The sequence below is a fragment of the Balaenoptera borealis genome (assembly GCF_965194805.1).
Source record: "Balaenoptera borealis genome assembly, chromosome: 9".
Taxonomy (NCBI): Eukaryota; Metazoa; Chordata; class Mammalia; order Artiodactyla; family Balaenopteridae; genus Balaenoptera; species Balaenoptera borealis.
Window position 1 is genome coordinate 113,106,438 of NC_138873.1, and position 14,769 is coordinate 113,121,206.

General features: G+C 41.5%; 1 protein-coding gene across 2 annotated transcripts in view; it reads right to left on the bottom strand.

Moving 5' to 3' along the window:
- Nucleotides 1–14,769, bottom strand: part of FILIP1 (filamin A interacting protein 1) — a 197,820-nt gene that overhangs the window by 61,911 nt on the left and 121,140 nt on the right. For both annotated transcript variants that reach the window (XM_082405046.1, XM_082405045.1), the window contains exon 4: nt 7,085–7,258. In XM_082405046.1, the coding sequence (XP_082261172.1) occupies nt 7,085–7,258 (174 nt within the window). The remainder of the gene's footprint in view (nt 1–7,084; nt 7,259–14,769) is intronic.

The following is a 14,769-nucleotide window of genomic DNA, read 5'->3' on the forward strand; positions in this document are numbered from 1 at the left end:
ACATGTTTGTTAAATTGGACCCAATCTTACAATATTGATAGTTCCCTATCCTACTCTCCTCTTCAAACCCTAGTGCAGGAGTTCTCACCCTCAGCACTACTGACCTTTTTGGCCAAGTAATTCTTATTTGAGGGGCTGTCCTGTGCACTAGAGGATGCTCACCTGCCCACTAGATGCCGGTACTACCACCTCCAGCTGTGACAAAACTATCCCCAGACGTGGTCAAATGTCTCCTGGAAGGAAAAGTCCCCATGTCCCCCTCCCTGTTGAGAACCACTGCTCTAGGTGAATCAGACATATTTAGAATCCATTCTTTTTTTTTTTTTTAACAATTTTTAAAATTTTATTTTATTTATTTAATTTTGGACCTGTTGGGTCTTCACTGCTGCATGCGGGTATCTCTAGTTGTGGGGAGCGGGGGCTACTCTTCGTTGCTGCGCCCGGGCTTCTCATTGAGGTGGCTTCTCTCGTTGCAGAGCATGGGTTCTAGGCGCGTGGGCTTCAGTAGCTGTGGCACGCAGGCTCAGTAGTTGTGGCTCGCAGGCTCTAGAGCACAGGCTCAGTAGTTGTGGCGCACGGGCTTAGTTGCTCTGCGGCATGTGGGATCTTCCCAGAGCAGGGCTCCAACCGGTGTCCCCTGCATTGGCAGGCGGATTCTTAACCACTGCGCCACCAGGAAAGTCCCTAGAATCCGTTCTTAATCCCACAGCCAACTCTGTAAGACTCAGTGGAGTAGCTCCATGGGTATCAATTTCAGAGCTATTCCCCTGATGTTCCACGTTTGCCCTTCAGTCATAAGGCGGATCTGAGTTTCCCTTTACAATTTTATTATATTTTCAGTGTGAATGAATCATTTGTGGGACCCAAAATAAAAGAGATATTGCCCCCATAATCCTCAGTGCCTTCTGATTAGACCTCCACCCCTTTGCCTAAGAACAGGTGACCAGTCAGACTGGTGAAGCCCAGGTTGACCAGCCATACCAGAGATCATTGGGGAGGCAAATCGTACTTTTATGTGTTCTGATAAATGACTGCAGTCTTAATGGGAGAGTCTATACAAGAGGTTTTTTCACTGGAATAACTCCCTGTTACAAAATATTCTCCCCAAGAACTCTCCATTTTTCCACAAGTGTGATTTTCACCATATGTTATAGAATTTGTCAAGCATTGCTGGAACATCATCAGAAATGTGGAAGGAGCAGCTCTTTCCCCTTTTTGATCCTTCTTAACTTTGTCGTAAAGTAAAGTAAGGCCTTCCCTCCTTTTGAGAGTACTTGGAAGAGCAGCTTCTGCCTGTTTCCTGATACCCTGACCCACTCCTCTCTGAGGAAGGAATGGTATTTAAAGGTTGTATTGGGGACAGGGAGCTGGGCATGAACAGCCCAGCCTTTTCATTTCTTATTTTCTACTCTGTCTGCCATAAGATGGTACATGGTACTCTCCCTCAGGTGCTGTCTCCAGAGTCTAGGAGAGAAAGTAATAGGAACCTGGTGGTGGTCATCTATCTATTTATGCCAATAATAAAGTTAATGCTTCAAGTCATCTGTCAGACTCCTGCAGTTATCCCTCAATCCGTTCAAGGAACTTGGGAGGCAAAGATGGGGGCACTATTAATTGGATGGTTGACTGAGATACCCAGAGAGAGAAACACTGTAGGGGCATCTGGAGGAAAAACAGCATATGTTGATATTAATTGTTCCAGGGCAGCCTAGGTAGGACTGCTGGGCCTTAGCTTTAGTATGTTCTGTCCATGTGGGCCTTTGAGATTGGCTGTTCTCAGCAGCTACCGTGCTGGGACTAGGCCCCTGGAGTAGCTGCTGTGGTCTCTGTGGGCTGTGTTCACCTCACCTGCACCAGTACAGCTTGACCTCAGTACTGGTTGCATAACCAGGAAGACAGTCTTTTTGTCCTTTAATGCATCCAGAAGGACGCTGAGACATTGGTGTGTGAGCTGCGTTTTTCACCCAGAACTGCAGACCAGACTTTCTTTTTTTTTTTTAATTTATTTTTGGCTGCGTTGGGTCTTTGTTGCTGCGTGCGGGCTTTCTCTAGTTGTGGCGAGCAGGGGCTACTCTTCGTGGTGGTGCACGGGCTTCTCATTGCAGTGGCTTCTCTTGTTGCGGAGCACGGGCTCTAGGAGCGTGGGCTTCGGTAGTTGTGGCACATGGGTTCAGTAGTTGTGGCTCGCGGGCTCTAGAGCGCAGGATCAGTAGTTGTGGCACATGGGCTTAGTTGCTCCGCGGCATGTGGGATCTTCCTGGACATTGGATTCTTAACCACTGTTCCAGCAGGGAAGCCCTGCAGACCAGATTTTAAACTGCAAAGGTAGTAAATTCCTCTTTAGCAATAAAGCATTAGTGTATGAGGATCTAGCTTTCAGTTTTAAATTCTGGATGTAAGAACTAACATAGGTAGCAACAGATTAGCTGTGCCAGACCCTGTTTCTCGTTATTTTGTTTGGAACTGCACTGAGCCCCTAGGAGAGACCTGAGGTGGGCTGACCTCTTGGATCTGTGTGGCTTGTCCAGAGATTCTGAAGACCACCTCCCAGTGGATTCATTAATCATGTATACTGTGTCCCATGGCTTTTGGTTTTCAGGCTCCAAAATGTGGCTCAACCACAGAGGAAAGGTAGTTCTTATTACTGAATAGTGAAAGCGAAATGGGCACCTGTTACTTTGGAAATGTAGCTCCCACTTGGACAGAGGTGGAAGGAAAATTGAATGAGATCATCATAGCAACAAAGGTCAAAACTTACTAAGGAAAGAGTGTACCTGAATCAAGTTGGTGGAGAAGAAGTTCAGGGACTTGAGATGGGGAGAAATTTCAGTACGTTTCAGACAAAAGGACCATGGTTTAGGAAATGATTTTAGCTCTGTTATCAACAGAGAGCTAATGGGGAAAATATTAAAGAATTTAAGAAGAGAGAAATCTACTTAAGAGGAAACATGGGGCCTTAAGGACCAAACTGGAAAGACCAAAAGGGAAATGGATCTAAGTGCCCTTAAAGATAGGGCTATAAAAAAAAAAAAGAGAGATTTTAGTCTTTGTTGAATCAGAATGGGTGACAGAGGAGGTAGAGACAGGAGAGCCTAGAGAGCAGAGCAGCGTGACTGCCCCACGAAGAGGGTGTCGGGGTCAAGGAAACGTTTGAGGAGCATGCTGTAAAACTGCAGATGGTTCTTCATGAGATCAGTTGGGGCCCTTTCTCTTGAAGACTGCAACAGCTGTTCAAAGTGGTTACCTAAAATATAGACACGCTGAAGAATTAAAATCTGAGATCAGGGTAGGATATGTAAAGCAATTTGGGGGGAGTTTCATGGTGTCAGCCATGGTAGATGGGCCCTGAGTGAACACGCTCAAGAAACTTGGAGATGTAGATTTCGAAGGAAAGATGAGACAAACGAAAGGGGATTCAGGCAGGACAGCAGCAGATTCGGTCCAAACACCGGTGTGCTGTGACGGGAAAAGACTCCTTAGGAGGGATCATCCAACTCAAGAACATAAAAGTAGATAAGATTTGTGTTGAACAAAGGATCCTTTTGGCAGACTCATAACTCCTTGGTTTTGCTTCTCTCACTGAGGGTGACCACACACTACACAATACGGAAGGTAATATTCAGAAAACAAATGTCTGGGCCTGAAAGCATAGGGGAAGTTAGAGGCAAACAAACAAAAACTCTACGATCCCTAAAATAGTGATAGAGAAAGAAGGGGCCATTTGAAAAACTGGTCAAAAACAACAATAACAATGAAACTCAGCTGAGCCTTCCTACTGGAGGAAAGGTTGTGACAAAAGAAAACATTTTTGTTGCCTTGAGTAGGACAAGTTACCCAAGAATTAGAGAGTTCAAACACGAGAGAAGGTGAAGTTCTGAGGAACGGTCACCTGGGTAAGGTTAGGTACCCACTAGGCCCCAAGGCAGACAGGCTTCAGAAGGTCACCTGCGGGAAGGGGTAATACCACCCCGAAACAAGGGGGCAGTAAGGAAAACCACCAGTACGAGATGGGTTTCCTAGGCCTGGACATCGTGGCTGAAAAAAGAAAAAGATTAAAGAGATTTCACGTATGCAGGTGGGCGCTTCCCTGGCAACGCAGTGGTTAAGAATCTGCCTGCCAATGCAGGGGACACGGGTTCAAGCCCTGGTCCGGGAAGATCCCACGTGCCGCGGAGCAACTAAGCCCGTGCGCCATAACTACTGAGCCTGCACTCTAGAGCCTGCGTGCCATAGCTACTGAAGCCCACGCACCTAGAGCCCGTGCTCCGCAACAAGAGGAGCCACCGCAATGAGAAGCCCACGCACTGCAACAAAGACCCAACACAGCCAAAAATAAATAAATAAATAAAAATATGCAGGTGGAAAAGTAGAGCACCTAAAATAAGACCTAGGCATGGAGGATGTCACCACTGTGAATGCCTAAACTTCACAAAAAGACAGATAGCTTTCAAATGCCACTCACTGAGGGCAAGGATAATACATGAAACAGATGCCTCCACCCAACCCAGGATTCGCCACTTCCCATAATTATTAGCCTCTTGGTGGTGGCAGGCTCTGTCTGATGGGGACAAGTTCCCCCACACTGACTGGCATCCTGTTGTACCTGAAGATTTTCTCTATCCACCCTCCTTCCCTCAGACATCCTCTAAGTCTCTGCCTTGATCTTGGTGACATGAGCCTGCTTTGTGCTGAGTCCTGAGGTCAAGGAATATCATTACACTTGAGATAAATTGACCTTGGAGCTGGGGCTTTTCTTGCATTTTTAACAATTTATGAATGTGAGGTTGGTACTGTGATAAGTGCACATGTCCTAATAATCTTTGGACTCTTTGAGTAAACGTAGAATAAAGGACTTCAGGATGTATTAATTCAACTTTGAAAATGCCTAAGATTAAGATCCTTCTGGCTAAGGCTAAGCAGAATAAGAATTTGGGAAGGAAAGAAACTGAACCCTTAATTTCTTTGAAATTTTGCTTAAGAATGATGAACTTTGATATCTCAGACTTTAGTTTACAAGGAAGTTCAGGGGGAGTTAATATTTGCTGCTTAATTTCTCCCCAGATACCTGGCAAGAGAGGGGGGTCCACCATATTGGGTTCACTGCTTAAACTTTGGTGAGTTCTGTTGGATGACCTAGCTGGGCCTAATGTGGGATGAAAATTGGAATAAGCAGTGATTTTTGGCTTGAGGTACAGCATGGCTTCTAGGAACATTACCTCATGAACTTGGAAGCAACTCTCTTGCTCCTGAGCAACAGGAACTTGATTATTAAGCCCAAAGGGTTAAGAAACCAAAAATCTGTAAATGGTGGAAGAAATCTTTTCTCCTTTCAGCATTCTGTTTCTCTCACAAAGCAGGACTTCACCATTTTGCCAGTGCTGGGAAAAGTAGCTTCTGTCCTTCCCTCTACCTCCTTATTTATTCCTCCCCAAGGGAGGAACAGCTGTTCAGATTGTTGAGTTGAGGGGAGAAAGGAACCAAGAAGCACGCCCAGCTTAAGCGAACTCCAGCAGGACAACCCAAAAGAAAGGTGAGTGTTTTCTGCTCTGCTCCTCTGTCCACTTGGGTTAGGTCTACTTTCTGAAGGTAAGTTGGAAACGCCTTCCTTTATGTACTGTCCGTAGAACTCAGTGGGTCAGAGGCAGTGATTCTGGATGTGTGAGCTCTGCAGACCTACCTCTCCCTTGAGGGGTCATTCTAAGCTCTAACTTGGGAGAAAAGAACTAAGAAGCCCAAATGATACTATTTATCCAAGCCAAGTTCTTCAATCCAGGTGATTATAATAATAATATAAAACTGATATTTTGACCTCTCTGTGTCTTTTACTGCTCAAGTCCCTCCAGGTTTGGAACTAAATAAGAGTGTGAGCAATTATCACCCTCAGCTCCCAGCAGATACTAATGGCTGCTATTTGTTGAGTAGCTAGTATGTTCCAGACACTATGTTAAAAGTGTTACAGGCATTGCTTCATTTAATCCTCACAACTCTATGAGGTGTGCACCTGACAGAGAAGAACACTAAGGCTTAAAGGGCTGAAGTGACCTGGCCAAAACTACAGGCAGCTAATAACTGTGGGTTATCTCAAACGTGAAAGTGGATTCAGCCAGTTGACTCTATTCTATCATATACTGATAATTATCTCTTAATGCTTAAAGAAAAGATGAGAACAGCTCCAGTTCATCCTGGTTGCAGAAATTAGAAAATTATGGGGCTGTCGATCTGTCGTGAATACTTTCTAAAGCAGATCTTTCTGAGATCTGTCAAGCTGAGCTGCTGCAAAGGCTTGTCTCAAGCTAAATTACGATAAATTGTTTCGCACTTTTCATTTCTGTGTTCTTTATTCATTTATGATACTAATTTCACATCTATGATTTTTTTTTTAACATGAATTCCGAAGAGTCAGTATGGCTAAATCCATCAACTGGTTCCCTGATTCTTCATTGAACTTCTACTATGATGTGAGAGTATTTTTAACGTGTAATGTCATGGGTAATTAACAACAATAGTTGATAGTTCCTAATACAGTCTTGTATAAAAATGATTCAATATTGTCCTATTAGATTCCCTTTCATCTTAAAGAACTGCCCTAAGCCTTCCATTGGGATTTTGCTTCAACTTTTATGTTTTAGCCATTCACATGAGACCATTTTAATGGTCTATAAGATATCAAAACTGAGTGGCTTTATAACCATAAATATCAATAATAAAAATCGGTTTAATTTTAGGCTACCAATTTGACAATAATCTGAAAATTCAATGCTAAAACCCATAAGCACCTCAAATTTTTACACATATCCCCTCTTAGAGAAATAAAAGAATAACAGACTGAAGAGCAGGTAGCTATCATAATCACATGAGAAACATATTTCGGGCTTTAAGTATATTTAAGGAAATACTTCTACAATTCTTATCAATGAAATGTATCCACAGTAATTCTGAATTATTTAATTATACTTTAATTCTATACTAGGGCATCATAAAATGCTTGCCTTTGAAAGAAAATGTTAAGGCGTGTAAAATGGAAGGATGTGGAGACATCCCTCTGAGGCTTCCTTCTCAGGGACTTGTCGGGGTATGTTTTTACCTCTGAGATGGGTTTCTCATACACATCTTCTCCTATGGACTTCTCCTGGGCCAGGATGGCGTCTCGGTGCAGGACCCGCAACACTTTCTCCGGCTCCGCAGACCCGTAATGAGCCTCCAGAACCTCAGGCTTGGTTTTCTCCGTCTTCAGCATGTGGATCACATCTTCCCTGGCCTGTGGTGGAAAGTGCAGCAAGGTCAGACGGTTGACAGCATAAATCCTATGCCGGGCTCACAAAATCAACACGGAGTTTATTGAATATATCCCTGTCTCGTCAGGGCTATGGGCAAATTTACTGGGTGTTTTTTGTTCTTTTTTTTTTTTTTTTTTTTACCAAAAGCAGATTGGCAAGCAGATACTCTGCTTCAGGTTGCTAGGAAGCCGGCAAGCAGAAAAAGGGTTTGTGCTAATATTAACTACATAAAAAGTGCTCGATCCAAGTAGCAGTGATTCTGAGAAGGGGGAGGACTGCTCCTGGGGACACTTAGCCCTTTTCAGTGCACATGAGGTCAATGACAATTTAAAGTTTTCTAGTTTTCTGTTTATGCCCTCAATATATAGTATTCAAACCTGGCTTAAAATAAAACCCTGCTCTCCCCTATTCCGGTGCTAACTCCGTGTATAATTAACAAAAACAGCCTTTATTAGTGATTTCCTGTTTCCCATCAAGTGATTCATTTTGCACAGAAACACATGGTTGGGAGCTCTCATGGTGCTGGGCTGGGCTTCTCAATCTAATGTATTCCTGCTGAAGGTGAAACTTAACTCCTGTAGTATCCAGACTGCCAATCAGAGTCAGGTTGGTGGGGTCAGAGTTGTTCTTTCGGTTTCTTAGCAAAACTTTAGCGTCTTGTTGAAGCTCTTGAGAAAACCACATGATTATAGGCTTTCAATCATATTGACTGTGGCTCCCATCACATGATGCAGATACATCTGGATGTATTTTCTACTGATGAGGAATGATGAACTTTGTAGTTATCACGGAACTGACTTTGACCAAACGTACTCCCATCTGGTTGTATACTTGTTTTTCCAGTAATGGTGATGGGTATGAAGTACCCTGACTTCATCCCAACTTGTACCGAAGAACACACTGGTGGCAATAGAATTTCAGTCTGTGACAATGGAATAGAGTTTTCCCCTGTGTTATGCTAACTGGGGGTTTTAAATCATAAACCTGGCTCGTTATCATGGTATTCTAAACAAGGGAGCTAACTAGTTAGCCCTGAGACAGGACCATTATAAAGTTTGTCTTTCTTGAGATTTCTCACTTTTATTGCTTTTTCGTACGTAGTCTCCAAATTCATCTAATTCCAAACGGCTAAAGACGAATTTATTACAGAAACGTCACTGGACTGGAATTTGCAAATTTTCCCTATGTTGTCTCTGCCACATATACATGTGCTCCTTTCAAGACAAAAATGGAAAATATTAATTTTGAAGAAACCAGTGGTTTGGAATTAGCGAGAAAGTTAAAGTCAGAAAATAGTTGAATGGAAAGGCAATGTGTTTCCATGCAGGGCGAAAGGACAAAGCGCAGACACAGAGTCAGGCTAGCTGTATAGTGTCTTTGTGCAAATTAGAAAGAGGTGCCCGCTTCTTCCAGGAGACACAACCCCGAGTCAGAGTGCAGCCTGCCTAACGAGCAAAGAGTGGGCTGTAGTTCACCCCTATGCGGTCCCTCTGCCAGGCACCCCTGTGCAAGGCGCAACTCCACATCTGTGTATGGTGACCCTGTACTGAAGCAGTCCAAGGTATGTCCATTGTTCTCAGTCTTCAGGCAGACGATGTAAACAAAGAGCTTTGCAACTGTAAATAGGTAGCTATTTCAGTTTAAAAGTTTAAGCTATCCAGTTTAAAAATATGTAAATATTATTGGTATCTTTCTTTTTAACCAAATCTTTCTAGTTCTCTTAGAAGAAAACAACTGACGTGAAACACCTATTTCTTCTCTCCCTAAAAAAATGTGCTTATGCTTGAACTGTATTGACTGCGTTATGCTGCATATACCAGACATTTCATTCTGAGCTCAATTACCCTAGACACCAGTTACCAAAGAAAAAGAGGCCATGGTTATGTAACACTGTGCATTATGTATTTAGAGCCACATTACTCTTCAGGAACTAACTAAAAGCTTTTTAATTGCTGTAATAATGATCATAGAAGGAATACGAATGTTGCCCATAAATCACTGCTATTTAGAATAGTTTACTATAGTAAATCAAATATTCATATTGTGATATCTGTTTAATCAATGGAATAATAAAGATGTGATCACAGTAAATTTTTTTCATTACTTTAAACGTGATTCAATTTATGTAATTAAGATCCTACGTTTTGGGGAGAAAACCACTTTACGCCTCTGTTTTGAGAGTCTTGTTAATTTTTGTAGAAAAGACTGAAGTTCAAAATGTAAGAAAGTTCCTATCCTTGAACATTACTATTTTCACTCGGAAGTTTTATCACAAGCAAGTAGTTAAAGTCTTAGGGTGCTGGAGAGCTGCTAAATAGACCACTGTATTTACGTAGATGTAAAAGGACCCAGAGGGAGGAATACTTTGAAGAGGGCTCTAGAAAGGGGAGAAGAGGAGGTCAGAGGAAGAAGAGACAATGAAAATGTTCAACTGACTTAGTCTTGGTGATGGAGGAGAATAAATAGGAGACTAGGGTATAGAAACAGACACAGAGGGGTCACAGGCTTCTCTTTCATCCTACCTGGTTCCCCTTTGTGCCAAGGGAGACATACGGAGGCCAACAACAAAGATGTCCCTGCAGAATTGAAACTGCACCCCATGGAGCAAGGGGTTGTCTCAACTGGCTGCATAAGGAGCTGATTCCAAACACGGGGGGGCAGCAGAGGGCCGCTGTGCAAAGCCTGGGGCCGACAGGTAAGTGTGTGATCTGTCTCACAAAGTCAAGGGTGGGTATCTGGTCTTTGCTGTGAAAGTAGGGATGGGGCGACAGACACAGGACAGGTGGAGCCCACACAGGTGATATAGTTCAAAAGAGCACTCAATCCAATCATCCACTCAATAAATATTTGTGCACATTCAGTACTGGAGATATAATTGCATCCTGAGGCATTGAAGTCTAAGGGGAAATAGACAACCAGTTGAAAGTCATTTCCATTATAACATGAGAAGCCTTAGGATGGAGGAGACACAGGGGGCTAAGAACTTGGTCCAGAAGAACACTTGACTTGAATCTGAGCTGACGGAGGAGGCTTCCTGGAGAAAGTGACCCGAAATCTCACAATAAGTACTTGAGCCAGAGAAAGAGGGGTGGAGCTAGGCTAAGAGTGTTCTTGGCCAAGGGAAACCTGTAGGCAAAGGCCAAACCGAATAGATTTAGATGCATGGGCTGGGGCCACAGGAGGCCGAAGTGATTAAACAATGGGCAACTCATGAAAAGCCTGTAAACCAAGCAGTGAGTTTGCATTTTATCACAGAACAGCAAGAAGCCTTGGAATTTTTAAGCATCGGGATTGTGACATGGTCAGATGGTGGAAAGATCATTCCATCTGCTGTGTTAAACACAAATTCTGAATCAGCAGATCTGATGGTGTAACCCAGGAATTGTGATTTAAAATATCTCTGCAGGTGATTAGGAAGCATAGCTGCACTTAGAAACCACTACTTTAGGCCAATTCAGCACCAAAAGCACTGAAAATGTCTGCTCTGTTCAAGGTTCCCAGCAGGCTCACCTGATTCCCGGGGACTTGCTTGCCCCAGAGGTTTCTCCTGTTCTCACTGTGTCATCAATTCCACTGATTCTTCTTCACCAAGGAATCATGGTCACTTCAGACCAGCAGCATAAACTAGGAGGGTCCCCAGAAACTGGTGAAAGTATTTGCTACCTCTGTGCAAATGAGGGTGACCAACTGTCCTGGTTTGCCTGGGACCAAGAAGAACGGAATCCCACAAAGCTGGACTTGTGCAAATCAGGACAGTCCCAGGCAAGTTGGGACGAGTTGGTTATCCTAGGGCAAACACGGAGTGGTCAGGAGACTGGATATTCCAAAATGTCCCTGAATCTGGCAGGACAGCCATGGTGGACTTACTGTACTCAGAAACTGAATTTCACTGACAGTGTTTCCCAAACTTAGCTTTCTTTACAGGCAAAACTCCATCATTGATGATTATGCCTAGTGACAATTTTAACTTTTTTAAACTTGTGGGGTTTTTGAATCTTTGGGAAAAACCCATAATGAGTAGGAAAGAATGCTTAGTTCTTATGCCCATGTGACATAGCTGTCCCACACTCCTAAAATGGGTACGTGTCTAACTTTGGGAGGACAGAGGAATCAGAATGAGTTGTGGAGCTTCAAATTAAACATGGTGCATCCTCTTGAAGCACTCGGATTACTTAAGGACTAGGGGTAGGTGGTAAGTAGTTTAAAACTCTTTCAGAAGATTAATACAATATTGATATTTACTTGAATGTTTAGGACAAAACACAAGACTTAAAAAACATCTGCTTGAGGTGGACAGCTTGGGACAGCTTCTTAGATGATGCCACCATGATCCCCCGCCTGGCGGTCCGCTCGCTTAGGTTGAGAGGGAACACAGCCAGATGGGAAGTTTGAGAAGCCTGCCCCTAACTATTGACATTGCACACCTCAAGCAAGACATTCCCTGCCAAGAGCTGTTGACCTTGAATGGAGGATGCATTTTTTTTTTTCTTTTTGGGCACGCCAAGCGGCACGTGGGATCTTAGTTCCCCAACCAGGGATCAAACCCGCAACCCCTGCAGTGGAAGCACAGAGTCTTAACCACTGGACACCAGGGAAGTCCCTGGAGGATGCATTTTGAGGAAAGAAATTTATTTCTATGCTATGGAAGAATCAGAATGTCACAGTTTCTAAACACCATCACTTCTTCCAATTATTCAGTTACCCACATAAATATGGTCTGTTGCTGCACTGAGCTAAGGAGCCCTGGAAAAGATGGTCCTGGAATACCAACATATGCCCATTCTGTAAATGCTTTCCCATTCTGGGAACTCAACTCAATGTTCTGTATCTGTTTAAATAATGTAATTTATTAGTTTACTTGCCTATTTCTTTCTTAGGCTGTGAGCTGCTTTGAGGACAGGGACGGTGTCTGCAGCGTCTACTAAAGGGTGCTTGCCCACATGATAGGCACTCAGTAAATATTTGTGGGAATAAACGTAAAATTAAGTGATGTGAAGTCAGAGAGGCATAAACTGGCGCTGCAAATCTCAGAACAACCTTAACTATTTAGCCTTGTTTAAAAGAGTTAATTACATTTTTCAACTTCTGCTCTTTCATCTGACGTTCTTGTCTACAATTTAGGAGTCACTTTGTTCTTCTTAAGTTTATTCCAAAAAGAAAATATGTAAACTGAATAAGGAAAAACAGTACATTCCACTAGAATGTTACAACAGGAAACAATCTTTAAACCTCATACAAATTGAATTATACCATTTACCCTAGTTAGGTAAAATGGAGTATTATAAATGTATTGGAAGAAAAAAAGCTATGTAATTTATGATGGCATTAGCTATTACTATAGAAATTAAACCCATTTTTTTCCTCCTCAGTGTTAGAAAGCCAAGTTAACATAATTAGTGACACAACAACAGACAAGGAGAAGATTCAGATATGGTTAGTTTAGAGGGCCATTGGGGCTAAAAATGTGTCTTTAGGCTTTTCTGGAGAAATTTCTCTCCACAACTATATGGTTAATAATAGCCTAAAAGTCTCTATACTGCTTGTTCATTAAAGATTACTCCTTTCTAGCACTTCAGACAAAATATTATCCAAAAGAAATCTTTTATTAAAATATCACAAGCAGATGCTGTTTTTCATATTAAAACTTGCTTTTATTAATACCATGATAGCTTGAATTTTTAAAAGTAAAATTCCTCAAAATCCCAGTTATGTTTTTTGCAGAAATAGAAAAATCCATTCTAAAGTGCATATGGAATTTCAAGGGACCCCAAAGAGCCAAACAGTCTTGAAAGAGAACCAAGCTGGAGGTCTGACACTTTCTGATTTCAAAACTTACAACAAAGCTACAGCAATCAAAACAGTGTGATACTGGCATAAATACAGACACTTAGACTAGTAGAATAGAATAGAGATCCCAGAAGTAAAACCTCACATACATGGTCAAATGATTTTCAATCAGAATGCCAAGACCATTCAATGGAAAAGGATAGTCTTTTCAACAAATGATGTTGGGAAAACTGGATATCCACAAAGAATCAAGATGGACCCTTACCTTACACCACATACAAAAATTAACTCAAAATGAATCAAAGACCTGAATGGAGAGCTAAAACTCTTAGAAGAAAACATAGGGGAAAAACTTCATAATATTGGATTTGGCAATGATTTCTTGGATATGACACCAAAAAAACAAGCAATAAAATAAAAAATAGATAAGTTGAACTACATCTAAATTTAAAACTTCTGTGTATCAAAGAACACATTCAACAGAGTGAAAAGCAACCCACAGAATGGGAGAAAATATTTGCAAATCATATATCTGATAAGGGATTAATATCCAGAGTATACAAAGAACTCCTATAACTGAACAACAACAACAAAAACTCTGATTTTAAAATGGGCAAAAGACTTAAATAGATGTTTCTTTTTTAAATTTTATTGAAGTATAGTTGATATACAATATTATATAAGTTACAGGTGTACAATATAGTGATTCACAATTTTTAAAGGTTATACTCCATTTATAGTTATTATAAAATATTGACCATATTCCCCATGTGGTACAATATATCCTTGTGGCTTACTTTATACCTAACAGTTTGTACCTCTTAATCCCCTACCCCTGTACTGCCCTTCCCCCCTTCCCTCTCCCCACTGGTGACCACTAGTTTGTTCTGTATATCTGTGAGTCTGCTTCTTTTTTGTTATATTCACTAGTTTGTTGTATTTTTTAGATTCCACATATAAGTGATATCATACAGTATTTGTCTTTCTCTGCCTGACTTATTTCACTTAGCTTAATGCCCTTCAAGTCCATCCATGGTGTTACAAATGGCAAAATTTTGTTCTTTTTTATGGCTGAGTAGTATTCCATTGTATGTATGTATTTATGTGTGTGTGTATATATATATATATATATATATATATATATATATATATATATCACACACACCTTCTTTATCCATTCATCTGTTGCTTCCATATCTTGTTAGGCTGCTTCCATATCTTGGCAGTTGTAAATAATGCTGCTATGAACATTGGGGTGCATGTATCTTTTTGAATTTGTGTTTTTGGTTTTTTTCAGATACATACCTAAATAGACATTTCTTTAAAAATATACAAGTGGCCAACAAGCACATGAAGAGACACTCAGTATTGCTAACCATTAGGGAAATGCACATCAAAACCACAATGAGATACCACTTCACACACATTAGGATGGCTATCAGCAAAACAAACAAACAAAAAAACAGGAAATAATATTGGCAAGGATGTAGAGAAACTGGAATCCTTGTACACTGTAAAATGGTTTAGGCACTGTGGAAAACAGTATGGTCGTTTTTCAAAAAATTACAAATAAATGACCATATGATCCAGTAATTCTATTACAAATAAATTACCATAGGATCCAGTAATTGAAAGCAGGAACACTTAGGTTTATAGCAGCATACTATTAGCAATAGCCAAAAGGTGGAATACAACATCTGTACCC